General features: G+C 37.4%; 1 protein-coding gene across 9 annotated transcripts in view; it reads right to left on the reverse strand.

Annotated features, from left to right (window-relative positions):
- Positions 1-25,358, reverse strand: part of RABGAP1L (RAB GTPase activating protein 1 like) — a 758,983-nt gene that overhangs the window by 89,640 nt on the left and 643,985 nt on the right. Inside the window, exons 1-2 of one of the 9 annotated variants that reach the window (XM_027611232.1) lie at positions 8,305-8,430; positions 5,248-6,002 (exon numbers count right to left, since the gene is read on the reverse strand). The exons of 6 other annotated variants lie outside the window; for them this stretch is intronic. In XM_027611232.1, coding sequence (XP_027467033.1) covers positions 5,248-5,358 — 111 coding nt within the window. In that variant the 5' untranslated portion in view covers positions 5,359-6,002; positions 8,305-8,430. Of the gene's footprint in view, positions 1-5,247; positions 6,003-7,142; positions 7,340-8,304; positions 8,431-25,358 lie in introns of those variants that run through there. 2 more of the 9 variants (XM_027611231.2, XM_027611234.1) reach the window with 2 other exon arrangements.

Consider the following 25,358-nt stretch of genomic DNA (forward strand, 5'->3'; position numbering starts at 1 on the left):
ATGCAGACTTCCTGCTGAGCGCAGAGCCCAACGCAGGGCTTGATCCCAGGACCCTGAGATCACTATCTGAGCTGAAACGAGAGTCCAATGCCCAGCTGACTGAGCCACCCAGGCGCCCCTCCATTACATTCTTGATATCCAACTTTCCCATTCAAGTTGGCACAACAAACATTCCAATTATATAAAGTAGGAAGTTTATAGTAATTTTCAACTTACCTCAATAATTTACTCTTCTCATGTAAATCAGCTGCTTCTTCCTAAGTAGTATTATTGTATATATACATTGCAAGAAGTAACCAACATGTGCGGACTAATTTATCACACTGCCATTGTCAAGTATCTAAGACCAGACACTTGTCAACTTTTCACCTGCATTGTTGTAATGCCCTTTAAAAATTTTCCCAAAGGCAATGTGGCCCCTGTCAGTCCGTTATTGCAGATTATTGCTGCAGTAATCAGTACATCTACTCAGCAGATGGTTTGGCCCATATAAATCCCTCCTCTTGATTCTATATTACCTTCCCACCTTCCTGAGGCTCAAACCTAAGACCCTCTGTACCATCTTCAGGGCAGAAGGCTTCAAGTTTCCCATAGGACTAATATCCTGATGGTGATTCCCTAATCAAACAAAGTAATTCACCAGGGTAACCCAGTGAGCTCATGTTCTCCTTTTGTCCAACCCCCTCCTTCTTCCACATCACTATGGTGCCTTATCTACTCAATCCACTCCTTCCTTTAAGCCTTCTCCAGTTTGAACAGCCCTTTCCTTGTTAGAAGGGAGACAAATAGTAAGGGCATTCACTGTACTAAATACTGTACAAATGCTCTCATTTAATCTGTACAGAAATCCAACGAGACAGTACTACTATGTTCTTCATTTCTGAGATGAGGAAACTGAAATGTAGAGAATTTAGGTAATTTATGAATAAGTAGCAGATCTAAAACTTGAACTGGACACCGTAACTTAAAAAGCAGTTAACCTCTTGGCCTTTGCACAAGCTGTTCCCCTGCTCAGAAAGGTCCTACCCTCTTCCACTAGTTGGCAAGCACCTGGTCAACCTTCAAAGTCTGGCTTAAGTGCCCCCACCCCCTTTTGAAGGCTTCTTCCACACTGCTCAATCAGTGGTAATTATTCTTCACTTTGTTCTACCCTATCATAGCCAAGTATCACTGCCATAAACATTTTGCTTCTTTTACTTGTTTGTGAGGTCTTTGGAGGAAGGGATATTCTATTTATACCGGCACATTGCAGTAACCCAAAAATGTCTGTACCGTTATGTACTGCCCTATCAGACATCAGAATGCAAAGTTCCCTCCGTAACCACTCTACAGATTAAAAAACTGAAATAATTCAGAATATAAATTAACATTTAACCTGAAATATTCAAGCTTGACAGTAAGTATGCATTGGTTATTAGGCTTGTTAGCTGCTTAAATCATACATTTTGAATTTAAATACATATTCAAAGCTTCCCTTGGAATGCATAATAAATGTAACAGGTGTGATCTTTTCCGAGTATTTACACTAGTCAGCTACAGAAATAACTGGAAATGGTGGAGGCGGCAGAGAGGAATGCTGGTCATTCCCCTCTGCCACAGAAGGCAGTGACTGAGGACAACTTCGGAGACTGCCTCTCTCTATTGTTTACCACTCCTTGTGTGAGCACCTCAGGTCAGATTTAAAGGTACTTGTTTTGGAGGGAGAGTGGGGGGAGGGTACAACTTTGTCTCAAAACGCAATTCAGTTAATTTCAGCCAGTGAACAACCAAAGAAAAAGTAATCTGTTAAAGGAAAGCTGGAGTACTGTGTTCATATGAGGCACCTTTCTAAATGTTTCTCGAGTCATGGTGACTATACTGGATTTTCACCTTACACACCAACTTATTTATGCTGTAATTAAAAAGTTCTTAAGTTCTGCAAGTGGTGCCTCTCATCTTTTGTTTAGTTTATCTTAGTAAATACAATACTGGCCTAGGCAATTTCTTTTTTTTTTTTTAAGTAATCTCTACACCCAACATGGGACTCGAACTCACGACCCCGAGATCAAAAGTCAAATGCTCTACTGCTCTACCGAATGAGCCAGCCAGGAGCCCAGGTAATTTCTTGGGTTGGGGGCAGGGAGAAAAGGGGAGAGGGAGAGGGAGGGGGGGGGCTTGGCTTCCTTATTCTTTTTTTCTTGCCATGATTGTCTAAAGGGACCTGTATAAAGGGATTTGTGATTTTCTTGCATTATTATTCAAAGGATCAATAGGATATAGCCATATTTTTTAAAGTGTAGCTTGAGACATTTCTGAAATCAATTCAGTGGAACATAACTAGCCTGTAAACAAAACAAAAAATCTGACTACATCACAAGTAGTAACAAAAGTATTGTTTAGTTAAATTTTCTTTTAGTCTTGTGTGTATAATGGCTCGTATTTTTGTACCATAAGTCTCCACCAAAAATGTCAGAAAGCCACAGGGCTACTTATAAACAAGAAAAGATTCAGTGTCCACATCAAAACCACTGTTCTTAATGGGCTTTTTACCATTTGAGGAATCAAGATACCTTCCATTATGAAACAAAATCCAATTACAGAAAGATATTTAATTAATCCTGTACTAAGAAACCTTCTAAATACCCTTTGTAATAATCGACCTAAACCCAAAGGATTTTGTATGTTAGCAAGAATGTAATTTGTTTCACAGTGCAGTAATAAATCAGATTGAGAAGTAATTTATTTCATACTGTAGAAAATCTGAGTATTTATCTCTTTCATACAAAGGGTTCATCTCAAAGCAAAAAATCTAATATGGAATAAAAAGTAAATGATAATATTTCATGTTAGCACAATTTTAGTTTAACTTTTCCACATGAACCAAAACCAAATTATCACCTTCAAAAGACTGTACCAGTCAATTCTTTAAAAATCTCACATCTGAAAAAGAAAACCATGTATCTCCAGAAAGTTGTATAATCAAATTCAACACCCCAACATCTATATTATTTAAATATTTATTATACAGACTAATATTTTGTGCCTTTATCATACCTCTGAGACTTTCCATATTAGTGACCAAGTTTCATAGCAAACATGCTCCAGGGTTAGGAGCAGAAGTGTGCTTTGGGGGAGGTGAAGTTGTATCAAGGCACAACATACATCAACATATTGAATATTCATATAATCTACAAACGGAAGTGTTTCCTGATAAGCACATTAATATTAATTCGTTGATTCATTTCCTCTGTCTCCTGTAAATGTGCATGTGACCACACACGCACACCACACAATGTCCTACACTTGCTGAGCGTGAGATGCTCCCTAGGACCTGGTCAGGTCACCGCCTACCTCCTCAGTTCCCCCTGTCCTCTTTATTTTGCCACTTTATATTTGTTTTTGTTTCTTCTCTCCTTTGGCATGGAAAATTCCTACAAGTGTTTGAAGACTCAGCTCAGATCCCTTAAGAGGATCTTTACAGGACCACCAAAAAGAAAAGAAATAAAGTTCTAAATTTTTTGGATAAGTTTTCATGGCGGAATATTGTGAAACTAATGGCTAAAATGAAGTTTAAAAGATTATCCACAACTACTGATGGACTATCTCTCCTGACTTGGTAAAATATTGTGGTTTACTAAGGATTGGCAATAATATCCACATAATATATATAATTATAAAAATAGAAAAAAATGTAGGTTATATATATTAAATAGGACAAGAATGCAAAAGGTTAGATGTTTCTGTATTAATGAACACTTATAGAAGTATATTATGTTGTATTTACTTGGCTTTTGCTATTTTTTTGGTCCAGCTGACTCTTTTTAACTATATCTATAAAACATCTACAGGGGCCCCGACTGGCTCAGTCAGTGGAGCATTCAACTCTTGATCTCATGAGTCTGTGGAGTATAATGTGGAGTATAATGAATCCCTATATATTCATCTCCCAGTTTCAACAATTACCAACACAGTCATCTAACTTCATCCACATCACAAATCCCTCTACTGAATCGTAAATGTTTTTGAATCTTTGCAGACATTTCATCCATAATTATCTTAATATGTATCTTTGAATCATTTTAAACATAATTATAATATTGCAAAAAAATGAATAATCTTAGTATCATTAAATATCTAATTAGTGGTCAATTATTGATTTTTTTATAGTTTGTTCAAATCAGCATCTAAACAATGGCAACAGACTGCATCTACTTAATATAACCCATAAGTCTTTTTAAAATCAATTTAAGAGATTCCCCTTTATATTATTCATAACAATATATTGTTTGAAGAAATTGCCATAGTATGTTTTTAGGGTTCCTATGCCTTAAAATAGAGACTCAGGGTTTCATATTAGCAAGATAACTGTTACAATATAGTCTTTCATTCTATGGGGACCTGGGTGGCTCAGTCGTTAAGCGTCTGCCTTCGGCTCAGGTCATGGTCCCAGGGTCCTGGGATCGAGCCCCGCATCAGGCTCCCTGCTTAGCGGGAAGCCTGCTTCTCCCTCTCCCACTCCCCCTGCTTGTGTTCCCTCTCTTGCTGTGTCTCTCTCTGTCAAATAAATAAATAAAATCTTAAAAAAACAAAAAACAAAAAAGTATGGCTCACTGCTATCTTAAACTAGACAGCCATTATAAGGATGATATTTACAGAGAATAAACAAACATTTGCAAGAACTTCATTTTTCTATTATGTGAGGACATGCACACCAAGACCCTTGGAGAATGGTTAAAAAAAATTACAAGTATTAAATCCAAATGATAATTGTACTAGAAGTTAATTTCATAATAGTTTTTAGTAATAACGTAAACATTCTGAAAGTTATCTGACTTTTAGATAGTTTGGTTCTCCATGTTGATGTTGTAGCCCACTGGTAAAAATGTTACACTTCAAAAGACTGAATCATATGTGTTTAAATACAGGTAACCTTCACCTCATAATCATATACATACATACAAGGCAAACACATGGGACAAAGTGCTATTTGCCACTTTAAAACTCCTCTGACCCTCACTACATATGAAAGTATTAACCTAAGTTTTACTCCTAAGGCACTTTAAAATGCACTACTAAACATGTAATAGTGTTTAGTGATGTAAATAAATCATTAAAAACCTGTAGACCTTTTTGTAGTCTGAACACACAGCCAAAAGCAATACTTCTATTTTAATTCCCAGGAAGTTTTTCTCAGTTGCTATACGAATACAGCTATCATATTAGAAAGGAAAAAAACAGCCCCAGAGTAATGTGCGAGGCACCACCTACCAGAGACCTGGGCTTGCTGATGGCCACCAGACTAGTGAGGAAGTCTTCATCATGCTGCTGGCTGAAAACATGGGCGTCATAGGCCACCATAATGGAGATTTCTTCCATCATCTTGCCAGCTGGCCCTTCCACAGCACCAGCTGCTACCCAGGCTCCAGACCAGACTATCCAAGGAAAACTCCTACTGCAGCTCAGTGCCAATGCCCACACCCACCTGAGTTCCAGGGGGCGGAGTATCAAAAATCCAGAAGGAAAAAAAGAAAAGGAAAAAAAAGAAAAGCAGCTGCTATCCCAGGCTTGCCTGGCAATTCACCCCCAGTAGAAAACCAAGGGAGGTCTCTTATCTGTGGAGGAAGTATACACTATAAACACCTTCTGCATTCTTAACACAGCAGCTGGAAAGTTCGGTTTTGGGAAATCTTCTTTCAGCTTCAAAAAGAGAAATAAAGAAAAGTTTTCTAACTGGAAATATCCTATAGCAAAATCAAACAAAACAAAAGACCCCCCAAAACTGATTTATGTTATGTTCTTGGTAATTAGAAACTTTCAAAGTTTATCTTCTTACTTCAGTATTACTTATATCAAGATTCTTCTTCTTGGAGAAGTGGATTTTCTTACGGCTTATTTTTCCACATTCATAGAAAATAAATAGATGGCAACCTTTGGTTTTTCAGAATTTCTAGAATTCTTGGTGCGGTTAAAAATTATCTCCTGAAGTATGAAAAAAAGAGATTCTTTTTCACCTCTGATTATTTCTGTTAAAAAAAAGTACCAAAATATAAAAATGAAACAGGGACTGCAATATCAATTAATTATCATTTCCCCTTCTCCCACTAAAAAAACACACAAGTATTTTAAATAAAATTCTTGCTTTGGGGAACTTTGTTTTCTGTTGGTATTCAGAAAGCAACGCAAAGGTCCCGTTTCTAAACTTACAGTTTTTCTCCCATAGATAAAAGTTCTTTTCTCTCTCTCTTTTTTTTTTTAAGTTTAGAGGTTTCTTTTAATTACCCATATTAGAAGATAGTCATGAACTGGTGATGTCTTAGCCACCAGACGTGTTTTACAGTTGGAGACCGTAAATGAATCTCAGTATACTCTAATGAAAAATTTGAAAGCTGCCCATAATTATCATTACAAAGTTGCCTAAATTACCAGGAAATATAATGTATGCTAATTCCATGGAAAAAGTATTAAGCAAATAAAAAGGGGAGAACAAAGGAAGCTCCTCCAAAAGTTGTTTTTCCAAAATTTCTAATTAAGCTATTATCATCTCTGCTTTTTACAGATTATGACATTGCAGTACCATGAGAAATATCATTTGTTAGAATTAGAAATCAATTTGGCAATGTTTGTCTATAATCAAATGCAGATACTGGTTGGACTTTTTAGCCCTAATTACCAATAGCATTGTTATGTTGTTTGTTTGCTTTTCAAAGGACAAAACTTAAAATGAGGTTCATGGTGTCTGTTTTCCTGAAGTACCTTCACCTAGATTAACATGATTACTTAAATAGCACCTTGTTCCATTTAAATATGATTAGGAGAGTCTTGCAATTGCTGTAGCATTCTAGATTAAACATACACACACACACGGAAGGAGAAAAACACCTTATTGCTAGGAAACAGAAGCAAGTCTAATAGGCTTATTTTAACAGAAAATACAATACTTTCAATAAATCTTCAAGATTAAAACAGCTTCAAACTGTGCTTGACCCTCGTTGGAGCCAGTAAAGCATTTTTACTTCATTTTTTGCTACAATGCAGCTTTGTCTCTTACGCTTTATTTTTGTCAAAAAGTTTCCCAGCATATTTATCTTAAGGCTGACAAACCAGGTAAAAATTAAACGGTAATCAAGAGACGAGGTTTCATAAAGCGTCCAGGCAGTTCATACCTTTTAAATTCCTTTTTATCTTTTCAGAAGTACTGTAAAAGATACTGTGAACCTCTTCATGCATTCACTAGCACCAGAAGGTTTCAGGTTTATCTTGCAGCACCATTTTCTAGATGGGAAAGCAATTCCTCTTGCTTTCATGTTTTTCTTTGCTGCAGTGACTCAGTGCTTCTACCCTGATACCTGAATAAGGTACACTGACAAAGACACCTGTTGTGGAAGGTAAAGAAACCACTTCCCATAATGCCTTACTCCCTGCTGGCAACCGCCCAGGGGCAAACAAGAATTATAAACCACATTCAAGCAGTTGCCTATGCACCCCGGGAGAGCAATTCAGTTTAACAATGGGTAATCTTCTTGGTTAGGAAGAACACTCATAACCCAAGGGGGAAAAAAGGACCAGAAAAACAATATCAAATAGTTCAGGTGCTGTGTATTAAACTCATAAAACATTTAGGGATCAGGTGTAAGAGTACAAAACAATTTTAGGAACATAATCAAAGGCTGTAAAGATACTTTTAAAACTACATAAACAGAAGCTAATGACTTTAAATAATGCAGTCCTTTTAGAATTCCACACAGGTTCTCAGGTAAACAATCAGGTATTTTTTAAAGCTTCTGATTACCTACAAAAGATTGTTCTAATTAGCCACAGCCACTGGAATTATTAATAACTTTTCATTTCTAAATCTAAGAGGTCCTCTATCAAAGCCTGAATGCATGCATTTTCTAGAGCAAGAGTTCCCTAAGTTAGACTTGCACCCTTCATTTTTGTCACCCTTACAATGGTCCTCCATACTTGACTTTCAGAGTCTGGGCAGGAAAAATTCCCATGTTTCTTTTCTCTTACAATTAAATGTATACTTGTGGTCCCAACAAAATGAATACTTTTTGAAAACCGATGATCTATTTAAAAACCTGTCTTTGAACTGGTCTTTTCTCCAGTCTCAGAAATACCCTCCCCAAAGTTCAGGAGCCCTGTTACAGTCATGTTTACAAACAGTTCTCTACTCCCTTGCAAGACATCTTTCTTACTCTGTTGCCTGTTCCCCTGTGAACTGATCCCACGGATCTCCCAGGATTGTTTCCACTTAAGTTTCTGCAGTCCTCTACTTCGCACCGCGCAGCAACACTGAAAAAGGCCGTGGGGGTGGGGAATTACCTGAGATCAAGGAGTGTAGCAGCATTTGCTGATAAATTTACCAGGCAAGGACTGTATGTATATCCTACCAGCAGCAGAAAACAAGGCGTCAGTGGTAACCAATAGAGGGTCGCCAGTTCAAGCAGGAACTAGCTAGCACTCTGTCCCAGGGCAAGACATTCAACCTCCCTAGGTTTCAATTTCCTCATGGTCATGTAAATTGAGAGGGATGGACTAGATCTGAGGTTTTTACCTGCGCTCAGAAACTGTCCAAAGCTAAGTATCCAATTTCCCTCCACTGAACAGGCTTACTGGGAGATTTGGAGGTGGAAATAACTTTTTAATCTCTATCAGAATAAAAAACAAAGGGTAACATTAATCCCAGAAGTTAAGAAAGTCAGGGTTGCTATAATGTGTCCCAAAAAGGCAGTCGATTTTGTACCCTACTTTGGATTTTCTAATGTCAACTCTTTTGCCTATGAAGAGAATTCAGTGACAGTGGGGATACTTTTTGTTAGTTATTCTTTGCAGTCTTTTCAGTTTAGAGGCCAACCTGGCTACAAAATAATTTGTAAAAGCCTCTCCAGATCTCATTAAAATTAAGAAAATTTTAGTGAATAAAATATCTTTAATGATTTGTAAGTGCCGTTTTAACATTTTACGTAGGAAGGTTTTACTCTGGTAGCTGATTTTGTTCCAACAATCATTCTTCAAGGATTATTACTTTTTAACAACATACCTGGGTCATACTGAGTGAGTATGAGTCTAATCAACCATTCCTGGCCTTCAGAGAACACCTGTTCTCACGTGTCAAATGTAGGTACGGCCAAAACAAAAAAATCAAGGAAAACATGAATAAGATGTGAACATTTTTTAAATTTCTGTGTTCTCCCCAAATGCAGCAAAGCAGCAAAGTAACTTTATGATGGGAGTGGTATTCAAACCAAAGGAGCAAATATGTGAAAAACAGCACGTCTTTAAAAAGAGCCACAAGACGGGGAGCCTGGGTGGCTCAGTCCTTAAGCGCCTGCCTTCAGCTCAGGTCATGATCCCAGAGTCCTGGGATCGAGCCCTGCATCAGGCTCCCTGCTTGGCGGGAAGCCTGCTTCTCCCTCACCCACTCCCCCTGCTTGTGTTCCCTCTCTCGCTGTGTCTCTCTCTGTCAAATATACAAAAAATAAAATAAAATATAGAAAGAGCCACACGAGTGGCTGCAAAGACCTTTTCCCCATGCCTCAGGTTCTGCTTGTTGTACTTCACACAGCAGCCATAAAGTTGGGGCAAGATGGAAAGGAGGAGAAAAGCACCAGGGCAGAAATGTGGTCTCAAGGGCAGAGGGTCTTCTGAGCCCTCCACATGCACAGGTGGAGCGCTCTAGACACTCTCCTTCCCTCCCCGGGGGTTCTCGTCTATTTATTCCTAAATCAGTCAACATAAACATTCACGAAGTGTATGTGACTCAGTTTTAAGAGATCTTCACAAAATATTCATGTATTGACATAAACAACCGTAAGAAAGACAAAATTCTACAAGTACTTTCTTAATCACAGAAAACCAATATTCCAAGTAGGTTTTACACTTGGGAGTGAACATTATAAAACCCAAGTGCTCTAAGTGGGGGAACAAAATATAAAAGGAGAATGAGAAGTCACAGAAGTATCAAGAGCAGAAAGCTTTTCAGAGTATCTTGGATTTCAGAGTAGTCCAGTGACACATACTGAGTTTTTACAAAGGTAAAAGATAAAGAAGCAAAATCTTAGTTTTCTTTAAAAAAATCATGCAAAGGTAAATACAGAAAACCTTTATTCTTGTGTTGAATTCCAGCCATTCAGCTCATTTTCTTTCCTATCTTTCCTAGCAATTGCTAGGCAAATTCAAAACCCCAGAAAGCATAGATTCTTAAGGGAAAAAAAAAAAATCCCCAGAGTTAAAGAAAAGAAAAACCAGTGGGGCCTAAAATACTTGCCTAACAGCTATACTGGGTATCTTACTTCCTCATTCGTATCTCACTACAAAGAATGTGGGTGAGGGACAGTCCAGACTATGAGTCTGCAACTCTCTAACAATCAGCTTTTTACCTCATTTGTAACTCTAAAATACACAGCCAACTGGTAAACACAAAACAACAGGCCCAAAATGGAGTCACTTTTGTGAAGCCCCACGTTACCAGAGACTTCATTACAGTTTTGGCTCTCCCAGAAATGGAATCTTAAACCAGTCACTCAGAAATCGCCTGATCAGCACTAGTTGGGTAATCTGCCTGACAGACCCCTTTGAAATAATCAAACTGCTTTTTTGCCTACTGTAACTTCTTTGTTCCTGCTCCCTTTTGCTTACGAAAGTCTTTTCTTTGGTACAGCTCCTCAGAGCTCCTCCTTATCTGCTAGATTGGATGCTGCTCAAGTCATAAATCATTGGATAAAGCCAATAAGATCTTTAAAATTTACTCAGTCGAATTTTGTTTTTTAACACAACACATTCACTTAAACTTTACCTAACCAAAAATAAGTGTTTCCAGTGTTGTAAGTATTCACTGATATTTGCCAAAGATGGTTTCGGACACATCTAAAAATATGAGCAATGCTTCATCTTGTCTCACTTTTGAGCAGAATACACAACAAACTTGTAATTACAAATAACTTTACCTTAATTTTTAAAGCATTCAAAATATTTTTTAAATTAAAAAAAATTTTTAAATTTTAAAAAAGTTTTACTAACAACCAAATCAAACCACTCCACAAGGATGTTTTTTTTTAAGATTTTATTTATTTATTTGAGAGAGAGAGAATGAGAGAGAGAAAGCACGAGAGGGAAAAGGGTCAGAGGGAGAAGCAGACTCCCCGCTGAGCTGGGAGCCCGATGTGGGACTCGATGCCAGGACTCCAGGATCATGACCTGAGCAGAAGGCAGTTGCTCAACCAACTGAGCCACCCAGGCGCCCAAGGATAATGTTTTAGATTCTTTTTTTTTTTTTAAACCAAGATCAGAAGGTAGTTTTAGTTTTAGGGAACAGCAAAAAAGTGTAAACTAGTTTTATTTACATGTTCATTTGTTTCAAGTTCTTCCTGCAGGGCTGGTGACTCCAGCCTGGATAAGTCCCTTTCCAATGGGCCCTCAGGTCGCTGCAGCAGTGGTGGGCTTGATGATTACCAGGGGGAGGTGGGTGGGGGCGGTGTGTTGAATAGGTGATGGGGATTAAGGAGGCACTTCTTGTGATGAGCACCAGGTGATGGATGGAAGTGTTGAATCACTATATTATACACCTGAAACTAATATTACACTGTTAACAAGAATTTAAAAACTAAAAACAACAACAAACCAACTTGATGAATTTAATGCTACGTGAATTATATCTCAATTTAAAAAACCCAACAGTATTTGCTAAATGCTTGTAATGTGCATGGGAGTGGGGGGGCGCTTACAAATTTTTAATATAGTAACATAATCTAGTTATAATGATGACTAATAGGGGCGCCTGGGTGGCTCAGTCGATTAAGCATCTGACTCGATCTCGTTTCAGGTCTTAATCTCAGGGTCATGAATTCAAGCCCCACGTTGGGCTCCACACTGAGTGTGAAGCCTACTTAAAACACACACACACAAATAATAACTAATGTATTCTTAAAAAGTCTTTTATAATAATAATAGGAACTAGTAGGTAGTAAGCATTTACTATGTCCTAGACATGGAATCCCATTTAATCTTCACAGTAAGTCTGTGAACTAGGACCTATAATTATCTCTTCTTCTCCACTAAAGTAGGGAGAAGTTTGGTGATTTGGCTCAATTATCACAATTAGAAATGGAGCTGATAAGATTCAAAAACCAGTGTGTCTGGCTCCAAAGTACATGCCCTTGACAATAAGGGAAGTAAGCAGACATAAACTGAGAACTGGCCATGTGCCAGACACCCCTGCTTTTCAAACACCGATATCTCCTTCCCCTGCCCAGCCCCCAGAACGCAATACACTATGTTTGCCAAGTAATGCCATCATAAATGACTTTAGGACTGTAAGAGTATGAAGTCTCTCTGCATACAGGAAAGCCTATATGGAAAAGATGGATTGGATTTGGATAGGCAAAGTGAAATCATTTTTTACAGGGAAAATAAGCCTGGTCTCAGTGCTGATATTGGTGGGGTACAGTAGGAGATAAGGTTTCAAAGGCAGGTTTGAATTGGCCTATGGTGGGTTCCAAATATCAGGTCAATAACTTCGGAAAATGTGGAGTATAGGCCAAGGGCAGCCACTGAAGACTACGAAGTTTTTGCTTTCCTGGCCTCCATTTCTGTCACTAGAGGAAGGACCTACATTATAAGGGTTAACACATGGGCTTCAGAGTTCAGAATAACCTGGGGTAACATCTGACTCTGCCACATACTAGCCCTGTGACCATAAACAAATTATATAAGCTGTCTTACCCTTGGTTTTGGCATCCATGCAATAAGAAAATAATAACAATGTTGTTACTATGAGGGATAATAAGATAATGCACATAAAATCCCTTAGTAAGCTGCCTGGCTCTAGAAAGCATTTGGTTAATGATGCTGTTATTTGCTGTTATTATCAATATTAATAAAAATGATGTCTGCAGGGACAAGATCATTTCTTAATACCAAAGAGAAAATGGAATTGTAACTTTCAGAACTTAGGGCCGGGGCGGGGGGGGGGGGGGGCACGATGGTAGTCTCAGTATCCGAGAACACAATGTCTCCACTTTCTATTTCCTTATCCAATTAATAAAAATCCAGGAGAAAGAAACAGATGATGTCACACAACTCCAACCTTCCACCAGTTTTCCCTAAGCAAATAAATGTTTTTAGATGTTGCTTTATTTGGGAGCAATTTGGTTAATTTACACACGTCCTTCTGTCAGAAATCACTGAGACAGGTTAGAGGACATGAAAGGTTGATAATGTGTGTGTGTGGAGTCTCCTGTACTTTCGCAGCCCTCTCCAGTTTCCTGATGACAATGCTGACAGAGTTTAATCAATTACCTCTTATTAAATTAAGCAATTGTGACAAGAACAGGGAACAAAGACAGCATTTGTTGTATACTGATATTCATCTGTTGTAACCTGATCAACAAAACACTGTTACTATGGGCTAACATGTGGAAATACATAATCCTTCTTTATAATTGTATTATAACAAGATTTTCCATTGTTCGTTGGTACCTTAGAATTAAGAAGTATCCTATACAATGGTTTAGAGTAACAGCTTATCTGGAAGCTTAGACCTGACCGATAAAATTTTAATCCATTTCATTTCAAAGAGATCAACTGAGTTTGAGGAGGAGTGTAGGAGGAGGGAAGAGAGAAGTAGCACATTATTTAACATCTACTGTGCTGGGATGGAGCTTTAACTACACTCTCCTAATTTTTACAACAATACTATGACGCTGATTTTATTATCCCCATTTTACAGAAGAGTAAACCACTGCCCTATGGGTTTAAGTAATTCAAGGTCACACTGATAGTAAATGAAAGCCATTATTAAAACTGAAATATGTGATTACAAAGGCTGTGTGTCCAACAGGTTTATCATAAAATGAATTCGAGAAAGAAGTAAACTCAACTTGGAGATCCTGAAATAGAAGCTTCACAATTTCCAAAGCTGCACTTTGTATCTCTCTTCTCTTAGTATTTTGCTTTTAAATTTTTTATAAGCACGTTCTACGCCCAACATGAGGCTTGAGCTCAGGACCCCAAGATCAAGGGTCATATGTTCCACCGACTGAGGCAGCCAGGCGTCCCCCTCTTAGTATTTTCCTTTATTATTTTATCATTGTATATTCAAACTATGAACTAAAAACTCATTTTGCATCTAACAGTATTATTTATAAGGCATTTGCAAATAGAAAGAAAACTGAGGCCAACTACTGACAAGTGTAATGCACATATTAACAGTCTGCCACAATAGAAAATATTGTGTGGATTGAAGCAGCATTCCTTCAATGACCTGTCAACAGCAGCTTCTCTGTTGTTTAAAATTGGCCTTTTGTTTGCTTTAAGAGCAAGAGTAAATTCCTTAATGGGTTAATAGAAAAATAATAAAAAGACCTTAATATTTTTTAACAGTGGTCTTAGTAGGAGTGGTAGCAATTTCATTCACTTCAACAAGAATGTTTATTTTTATTTTTTTAAAACATTTTATTTTTAAGTAATCTCTACACCCAATGTGGGGCTTGAATTTACAATCCTGAGATCAAGAGTCATATGCTCTACCTACCAAGCTAGCCAGGCGACTCAAGAATTTATTTTTATGTTCAATCTAAAATATTTTCCCAGGGGCGCCTGGGTGGCTCACTTGGTTAAGTGTCTGCCTTCAGCTCAGGTCATGATTCCAGGGTCCTGGGATTGAGTCCCACATCGGGCTCCCTGCTCAACGGGGAGCCTGCTTCTCCCTCTGACCCTGTCCCCTCTCTTTCTTTAAAAAGAAAATCTTTTTGGGCGCCTGGGTGGCTCAGTTGGTTAAGCAACTGCCTTCGGCTCAGGTCATGATCCTGGAGTCCTGGGATCGAGCCCCACATTGGGCTCCCTGCTCAGTAAGGGAGCCTGCTTCTCCCCCTGACCCTCCCCCCTCTCATGTACTCTCTCTCTCTCATTCTCTCTCTCTCAAATAAATAAATCTTAAAAAAAAATAAATAAAATCTTTTTTAAAAAATTAATTAAATATTTTCCCAAAAATGGTTATTTCAGGTTTAAGAACTGTCATAAAGTATCATCATAACGTATATTGCTCCAATATCATGATTTTTATTTTTTACCTAAAAATAGCTAACATTCTTATGTATTACTCATAAAAGACAGCAGGAAGTTAAGAGAGAATATTAGTGTCTACGTAGCTGCCCAAGGGTTTACTTTCAGTTATGAATTCTAATGCATTATGATGCATCCTTATTTAAAAGTGTCCCTTTGGCTCAGTTGGTTGAACACCCCACTTTTGGTTTCTGCTCAGGTCATGATCTCAGGGTCATGAGACTGAGTCTCCCGTCAGGCTCCATGCTCAGTGTGGAGTCTGCTGGAGATTCTCTCCTTCTCCCTCCCCCTCTGCTCCTCCCTGCAACACTGGATTGCCTGTGCACTCGTGCACACTCTCTTTCTGTCAAATAAATAAATGAATGAATGAATGAATGGATGAATAAATAAATAATCTTTAAAAAGAGAAAATCCCTTTGAGGGGCACCTGGCTGGCTCAGTCAGTGGAGTGTGTGACTCTTGATATTGGGGTTGTGACTTCCAGCCCCCAGTGGGTGTCAAGGGTACTTGAAAATAAAATCTTTAAAAAATAAAAAAAAAATTAAAATGTCCATTTGGGACAACTTAGCATGCATTTGTGGAGAATTTTAAGTATGTAACATGAGATTACAATTTATAATACTAAATGACCAAGCTGAGACTAGAGCAATGTATATATGCTGGCAAATCTGTATAAATGATCAGATTGTAAAACTGAATACAAATATATATTAAATATTGATTTGTGGGTAATTTTAATTTATGTAAATATAATGCCTTTTGCTTCTCCTAATGGCCACCTAGCTTTTGATACTTTACTACTTACTACCAAAAAGTACAAAAACAGGGAATGAAGGAAAAACTCTAATTAGTGACTAATTGGTAGATGTTATTTCTAATCATCTTTGTCAAATGACTACACTAGAAAAACAAGTAAAAATTAAGAGCTAAAATAAATAAAATGTTCACTATTTGAAAATTTCCAATTAAATGTTTTTTCCATACTTTCTATTTTCTATTCCCATGTATAGAGGAGAGCTGTCTAAAGGAATTTCATAGGAAAACTGCCCCATGAGGTTAACTAAATAACAAAATTAATGTTAAGCAAGAAGTTCTGGTATTAAACTTTATAAAGAATAAAATGAATTTTTCCATTATCTGCACTTGGAACACATAATGGAAGCATCATTAACTGGCTGTTTTATTAACTATTTTATTCACTATTAACAAAACTTGTGCCATAGTGCATGGAGCACTGGGTGTTATACAAAAACAATGAATTGTGGATCACTACATCAAAAACTAATGATGTATGGCGACTAACATAACATAATAAAATTTTAAAAAAGAAAACTTGTGAATCTTTTACTCTAAAGCCACTCTTTAAATTTCAACAGTAACATTTTTTCCCTCCCCTCCATTCTTCCTGCCATTATCTATCTCCCTCATACACATCTCTTTTAAAAAATTATTTTTGTCCTAAACTATTTGATTCTTTAGCACATCATGTATTTATCAGATAACTTACTAAGTATACACCTTTATATACACTTTTAAACTTAACTCCAGTTATTCTACATTGTTCCCTCTATACAAGGGTTGACAATATAAATGAGATATGAACACAGTACATGATCTTACAGATGGCACTTTATAAATGAGTCCTATATCAGCCGATTGTAGATAATTGTTCTATTATAGTTACCGCAACTACCAGTAATTCAATATTGCTAAAAAACAAAAACAAAACCCTTTATTTTTTGTTAGGGTAATATCTTAATGAAGATATTTCATTAAAAAAAATCCCACTGATATGTATAGGGTGATTAACCATTGTGCAACACGATCGCCTAGGAGTTCGTTCCTGTGAAAGAAAACAGCTATAAATTTGTCCAAAGCCTCCATAAGAAAAAATTATAAAGCAGTCATTTTTGTAAAGGAGCTTCGTTCCAAGACAAAAGTTCTCTTTGAAATCACACACAGTTTCTCTTTAATGCAAATTGCGTTAGCACTATTAACATAAATTTCCTGTGTTCTTTTATTAATATATTTGTAAAAGTGGCCTTTAAACTTACAATGCCACAGAATACAAAGGAAGCAGTAAACAAATTTACTGGTATTTTGTATTTACCCCAGGGCAGTTGAACAGAAGCAAAGGGAAGGAAATGGGTCTGAGATTTGGATAATAATACAACTCTCCATGTCTTAGTGGGAAGACTTAAACCTCTGGCAAGTGAAGGCTAAGTGATAGTACCTTGCAATGTTGACAGCACCACTTCCCACCCCAAAGCCCTTAGCTGACATGACTCTTCTGAGATACTTCTGGGTCAAATAATCAAAAAATAAAACCATTATAGGTAATACCATTATCTCTACTTCCCTCTCCTAAAGCCTTAATGTATTTCCTCTAAAAAGAAAATAGCTTCCTTAGCATTAAAAAACAGTATTTTAGAATTTTGTATCCAACAATTAGAAACCATTTCTTTTTTTTTTAAGATTTTATTTATTTATTTAAGAGAGAGAGAGAATGAGAGATAGAAAGCACGAGATGGAAGAGGGTCAGAGGGAGAAGCAGACTCCCTGCTGAGCAGGAAGCCTGATGTGGGACTCGATCCCGGGACTCCAGGATCGTGACCTGAGCGGAAGGCAGTCGCTTAACCAACTGAGCCATCCAGGAGCCATTTCTTTACCCAGCTTATATCACTGACAAGGTATTATGTTGAAAAAAAGGTAACTAAAGAAAATGACGAACATACAACAAAGTTACTAAGAGGTTGAAGGGAGAAAAGCCACTGTTTACATTAAATATATTGTGGTTTTTGTTTTGTTTTTACTACAAAAAGCCCATATATAAGTTACAAAAAAGATGCAGAAATCAGAAGAAACTCAAAATGAAACAACTTCCTCTTGGTTTTAATGGTCAATAAAGAAATACATAAATTTAAAATAAATAAGTCTTTTAAGCCTTTACTAGATACAGGCTTATTAGTTATTTTGGCAGTTGCTAAGCAACAGTCTCTTCTGTAAGGCTAAAGCACATGCAATTAACAGGTTTTCAGGAAAAGATAAATTAAATGCAAAATTAGGGAATAGTATTTGAAAAGCAAAAAGGAAAAAGTATTAACTTGCTAAACAGACTGTAACAGAGATTTAGTGACTTCTGCAATAGTGGTTAAACATTTTGTTTTCCACTGGCACCAAATGAGACGTTACTTTAGTACATTAACATTTTAACTTTATTTAAATGGTGATAATTATACTCAACAGCCTAATTATTTTGAATATCTCAAATTAAATCAGACCAGTATGCTCCAATTACTACTAACAGTGATCTCTATAGATCTCCTTCTCTGCCAGTATTTTCCTCAAATCCCCAGTTTCAGGGTGGTCACAGCCCTGGCTTGTATTTTTAAAAAATTTTATCCTACTGTGACATGAAATTAGTCAAGCTACAGCTTCATGATGCTGCTTACGCTACTAGATCCCTGAAAAACTTGCTCTTTAATGTGAACACTTTGTTTTTAATTTTAAGTAGGCTCCAGGCCCAATGTGGGACTCGAATGCACAACCCTGAGATTGAGAATCGCATGCTCACGGTGCCTTGGTGGCTCAGTTAGTTAAGCATCTGACTCTTGGTTTCAGCTCAGGTCAAGATCTCAGGGTTGTGAGATCGAGCCCTGCATTGGGCTCCATGCTCAGCTCGGAGTCTACTTCAGATTCTCTCTCCCTCTCCCTCTGCCCCTCCCACTTGTGCACACATGCTCGCTCGCTCTCTCTCAAATAAATAAATCTTAAAAAAAAAAGAGTCACATGCTCTATCCACTGAGCCAGCCAGGCACCCCTGATGTGCACATTTTGTAATAACTCTTTTTACAGATCTTACTACATCAACTCAGTGACTAAAGAGGAATACCCTTTAATCCACTGGGTATAATAATGGAAACTTTTTTAAAAAGGAAAAAGGCAAATAACTGAATGGAAAATTACTGTAGCATTTCAACTGTTGTGGAGGAAAGAAAAGATAGGAAATGCAATGCAATGCTAACATTTTGAGGATTCAAGGGAAAATTTCCCTCCCTATTCCTGTACTTTTCCCCTTCCTCATTTTTAATAATATGTTGCAAGCTGTGTAAATGGGGGAAGGCCATGACTACCAATCCCCTTGTTCACAAAATCAATTCCTCTCTGACTTTTCTTAGTCTATGCCGAGCAAGCTTGATGCAGGGGCTAGTGAGAGTCCGCTTTAATAAATGAGCTAAGGAAAAGAACTTACAAATGTGAAGTGCCTTGTGTCTGGGTTGCAATCATGCCTTATATTGGTTCTACAACCAAACACCTGTGATCTTAGAAAGGCAGGTTCTTATTTTATTTTAAAAGAACAGCTTTGGACTAAATGATTGGTAGAGTCTACTTCAGTTTAACATCCATAACTCCACCTTGAAGCATACTGTTATAAAGAATTATAATCTATTAAATAAATAATTACTCCATCTTTAAACCTGCCTAGACGGGACACTTAATGCCAGGTTAGTAGGAACTTTTGAGTGGTTTCTATTTTTGTTTTCCATAGTTTGCCTCAGACCAAACTCAAGAATCTACCACGAAAATCTAATTGTCCAAATAAGAGTAAAAGGCTAAGAAAAATGCCAAAAGTCAGCAAGCAGTTTGTAATGATATGCATGGCTAAGACATGAATTTTAATGACCTCTATTTTGTTTTCAACAGCTACCAGAATTAAACATGAGCAGACACTTCAAATTGTAAAACTCTCCATTGAGTCATATAGATTTCTTAAACATGGCACTGTTAACATTTGGGGATGAATAATTTTTTCTTATAGAATGCTGTCCTATAAATTTTAAGATGGTCTGCACCATCACTGGCCTCTACACATGAGATATCAGTAGTACCCATTCCCCAAGGTTGTGGCAACTCCAAAGTTTTTAGACTTTGCCAAATGTCCCCGGGGAGGGGGGGGGGACTACCCTGAGTTGAGAACCATGAATATAGATCTATATCTATAAATTAAAATTATGGAAAGGGGTTATTTTTAAATCCCAAATTGACCTCCAACTATTAGACTTTCAAAAATAATTTCCATGATTTCAGGTCCTACTGATATTGTCTCAAACCCTATTGAAAATTACCAATATCAAGTGCAATTATGTTAAGAAATTGCATTCTGAGGGTTGTGGAAAGGGAGGTGGGAAGGTGGATGGGGTAACTGGGTGATGGGCATTAAGGAGGGCCCCTGATGTGATGAACACTGGGTGTTATTCAAAACTAATGAATCACTGAACATCATATCAAAAACTAATGACGTACTATAAGTTGGCTAATAGAATTTAAATTTTAAAAATTACATTAAAAAAAAGAAAATTACCAATAAATGAGTCATTTATTAATATCGGTGAAGAACTTTCTTTCACTTTGACTCTATAAGGTTTTTGCCTCATGAATTACAACCAGAACATTTACATATTCTTCTTTTTTTAGTTTTATTGAAGTATAATTGACAAAAAAAAATTGCATGTATTTAAGGTATACAATTTGATGTTTTGATATTAAATATTCTTAAAATTGGAAAAACCATAGTTACTGACAAATTACTTGTGGTGTCTCATTGTTACAGACATTGTTTATATATCAGTATTAATTATTTATATGTTGGAATATTTATTATTCAACTTCAACAATCAGTTTTATAAAGTAGTATCTATGAATTTCAGACATAGGAGGGTTCTAAAAAGATGTCAGATTATTAGGTTTCTGAAGGGGACCAGAATATGCTACCCCAAAATATGCCACAAAATATGCCTAAGGACTATTTTGAGCTGAAGGAAATTGAGAAGCCGCAGACACAGAGGGAACTCTCTGCCCTTCCCCTATCTGCCTAAAAGCAGAGTATAAATTTCCCGTTGGTAAAGAAAATTCCCATCTGTAAAGGGGCCCCCTCCACAACCCTTTTCTACTATTAGTTTCCCTCCTACATTTCCTAGTTACCTTCTCACAATTTACCCCCCTCCAAGCCCAAACCCCCTTCTCCTTTGTCTAGTCACCTCTCTACAATTTATCACCCTTTGTTAAAATGGTATATAAGTTCCCAGATCTAGCTGCCTCTTTGGGTTTTCATTTCTTTTCTGTGAAGTTGCTATTTATATAAAAAATATTAATATCAATAAAGAAACATATGCCTTTTTTCCTGTTAATCTGTCTTTTGTCAGTTTAATTCATAGGCCCCTAGACAAAGAACCTGAGAGGGTAGAAGAAAAGTTTTCCCCCACTTATATTTCCAACCCGTAATTTGTTGATGAAATTATCATGAAAAAGATGACAATTATATTTATTCATAAATATATACTACCTCATGGACTCATAGAGTACTGGAACTGGCTTTAGAGAGTACCATCTAGTTCCTGATTTACAGAGGAGGAAACCAGAGGCTAGGGTTAGGCCATTGAAAAAGTAAAAATTTCATTTTTAAAAAACGAGGGGAAGATGAAAGGGAAAAAGCTTAAGAAGGAAGAAGAAACAAAACCAGGAGGGAGGGAAGTAAAGCCTTTTGAGGGGTGTGGCTTTAGTGTGACAAACCAAAGCCTCACATACTGCAGATTTCAGTCCCTGGGATCCGCACAGAACAAGAACTGGAGAAGTAATGAATGCAGTTTTACAGCTTTAAACACACTCAGCGCTTCCTGTCAAGGGCCAAGCATTGCCAGAGGAGACCTGCAACAGACCGGCCAGATACAACTTCCCTGGGCGGTGGGAGACAGAACTACCTGGCTGCTAGACTGACATTTTATAGCACTTGATTAATTGGATTTCCTGTTAAATGGGGGGGACCAAGGGTGTGTTGAGTATGTTTTAAACTTTTATGTTTGGAAAGTTTTCCTTATGTGTTTATCCTGGGGCTTTTTAATCTAAAAGTCTAACTTTAAAAATATAATAAATAGAACAGAAATAAAAAAAGGTAGATCCAGTAAAACATAGTGAGTGGTTGACCTTTGGCTGCTTCTATACAAGTTTTAGATTGTATTTTAAAGTTGTCCAGATGTTCCAATGTGTAATTGGTCAGTTTTATCTGAAAGCATTTGAACAGGCATAGGACTTTGTAATATTTTAAAATAAAGAGCAAAAAGTATCTTCTCATTTAAACCGGCCATTTAATGAAAATAATGCTCTTTTAGTATAAACAAATAAAAAGGGCTGATGAACATCCATCCATCGTTAATAATGGCTTAGAAACAATTCAAATACGAAAAGGTAGTTGGTAAAAGTTCGTTGCATCTAACTTCAGTGAAGTTCAAGAGAACACATAGTTACTAAATGTCTCCTATTTATAGAGCAGAGTGCTAAACATCTGGAGTATCAGACTGAAAAACTCAAGAAATGCAGATTTTTATCAGTAGGCTGTAGAAGAAAATGAAAGAAATTTCTACACATGGGGCACCTGGGTGGCTCAGTCGTTAAGCATCTGCCTTCGGCTCAGGTCATGATCCCAGGGTCCTGGGATCAAGCCCCGCATCGGGCTCCCTGCTCTGCTGGAAGCCTGCTTCTCCCTCTCCCAGTCCCCCTGCTTGTGTTTCCTCTCTCTCTCTCTCTCTCTCTCTGTCAAATAAATAAATAAATAAATAATCTTAAAAAAAAAAATTTCTACACATAATGAAAGTAAATATATTAATTCCTCATTCCCCATAAAAACACAAATAATAACCTCAGTCCATTTTAAAATGTCTTTGAATTGAGGCTTTCTTTTCACCGCTTTTAATAGTCCCTCTTTCTCAAGAGCCTTTGCTTAACAGATGCAGAAAACAAGGCCCATAGAAGGGGAATGAAATGCTTACTTCAGGATTCTATGAAATCACAGGTGATGTATGGGCTGTTCAGGCCTTCGGGGGTTCTCTAACTCAACTGCTTATGTCAAAGGCCCCAAACAGAGCAGCTCAGTGGCAAAGCCCTCTTAAGTAAGGAGCCTAATGGAAGCCAAAGCCTACCTTACCCTTGGTCTATGTATAGGACACAGCCATTTCCAGTCTTCCACAAAGCATGGCTAAGCCATTAGGGTTAAATAAGGTGGGAACACACTTCCTCCAGCACCATTTAGAATGGAAGAGCTCTAGGCCTGAATGGGGCCATCAGAGCGGTCCATGGTGGCCACTCTGATTTTGACTTTGCTGCAGACCCCCAAAACAAGACCAGAAATGGGTTAGTTTCTACCACTAAAACATATGACCTCGACTCAATGGTAATTTTATACTTCATACTTAATATAAAATCAGGCTTTCCTCAAAATATGCTTTTAGATAATTTATTCCCTTTATTGAGAATATCAGACCTTCAAAAGCTTTGGGATGGGAGAGGAGGAGGGAACATTTTAAAAAGCATAAAAATATGCATTTACATTGAGTATTACAGTCAGAATTTTTAATAGGCATGAAGTTTATTTCAAATTCACTGGTGAAATCTATAAATATATCGCTCATTTCCTGGTTGCTTATGCCATTAAGGGTCTAATCTATTTCCTGAGCCGAAACTAGCTAATGGAAAAATATTTAGAATAGTAATCATCTAGTGAGATGGGCAGTTAGCATCTACTCACCCTAAACATATCCTTGGTCATAATTCCCTTCAGTAATTTATATGGTTTCTAAAGAAATAATCTCACTTTTTACAGTGAAAGATCTTTGCTCTACCCCTAATGTTTTAATGAATAAGGGCACCCATCTATGACATCCTTCAGTCTCAACACATATGTACCATAAGGTCAGGAAGTGTATTACTTGCTTTCCTACGAAGTATTTCATTCATGAAGTCAGTGAAAAAAAAAATAGGAAAAAGAAAACCTCATGAAATCAATATTGTTATCATAATCAAACTCAGATTTTATATCTATGGATGGACACCACCTATTTGCAATACTACCCCACAGCTGCAGAGATCCAATTTACTGAGAGCAAACTATGGTGTGCTGCTGCTGGATTTACCAGGGGCAGCCAACAACACGACATTCGTCACACTCTCCAAGTTTCATTCCTAAAAGTTTCTTTCTCTTCTGTGGCCACTACCTCATTGTTGATTATCAGCACACCTCTGACAGGTCTGTTATTAGGTGGAGGGTCCAGATGGCAAATTAACTTTTTATATTTAGCCGCTGAGAAGCATTATTCACAAGGTAAACATGCCAGAGGCAAACCCCAAATGTAGGAAAAAGCCAAGCATGACTTTACCTCCCCCCCTTCAGCAAAGTTCATCAAGAGTTGTCTTTGAAAATAATCTACCACAGCTGGGTTTGGGCTCTAGAGCAAAGCCAGCCTTTGAGTTGAGACCTGGGAGTGTGGCACCCATGAGTTACACACAATTCCGAAATCTGAGCCCACCAGAGATTTCTTTTTTTTAATTAAAGATTTTTATTTATTTATTTGACAGAGAGATACATCGAGAGAGGGAACACAAGCAGGGGTAGTGGGAGAGGGAGAAGCAGGGTTCTGGCAGAGCAGGGAGCCCGATGCGGGGCTCGATCCCAGGACCCTGGGATCATGACCTGAGCTGAAGACAGATGCTTAACGACTGAGCCACCTAGGCGCCCCAAGACTTGCTTCTAATACTGTCCCTTAGCCCCAGCTCCATTCCCTAGGAACAACTGTTTACTAGTTTGTGTCTCTTTTCAGAGATATCCGTATCTCCTAAAGCACATAATTTGGGAAGATTGATATCATCTGTTTCTGAAAAATGGATAGAAGTCCCTTGTTAAATCACCAGGCTTTTCTGGAGGGGTTGGTGGGGGAGGGAGTGGGTGGTGGTAGTGCTTATTCTGTGATAGTTTAGATTTTCTAATTATCTGTGGTTAGTATTGATCATTTCTATTTTCCTTGAAAAATTATCCTTTCTTCCAGGTTCTCAAATTAATTTGCACGGGATTGAGCAAAATATTTTATGATTCTCTTATTATTTTCTGTTTTGGCCATTTCCCCAGGATTATATCTCATTTATGCTCCCTTCCCTACCCACTTTTTACTAGGTTAGCTAAAGAATTATCTATTTTTTTAAGAACCAGCTCTTTTATTTATTAGTCTGATCAATTTTCCTTTTTCTAGTTCATCAATTTTTATCTTTATTCCTACCTTCTGCTGTTTAAGGTTTGTTTTTTTGATCATTTTTCTAACTTTTTGAGTTAGATATTTAATTTGGTTATTTTGTTTCTTTCTTCAGTAAGAGAGGTGCTTCTGAATTCTGCTTTCGTTCTGTCCCACAGGTTCCAATATCAAGTGTTTCTAGTGTGCTTTTTTCCCTAGATTTTCCATAACCTTGGTTTCCTCTGTGATCCAAGAATTGTTTAA

This window comes from Zalophus californianus, chromosome 10 (assembly GCF_009762305.2).
Source record: "Zalophus californianus isolate mZalCal1 chromosome 10, mZalCal1.pri.v2, whole genome shotgun sequence".
Taxonomy (NCBI): domain Eukaryota; kingdom Metazoa; phylum Chordata; class Mammalia; order Carnivora; family Otariidae; genus Zalophus; species Zalophus californianus.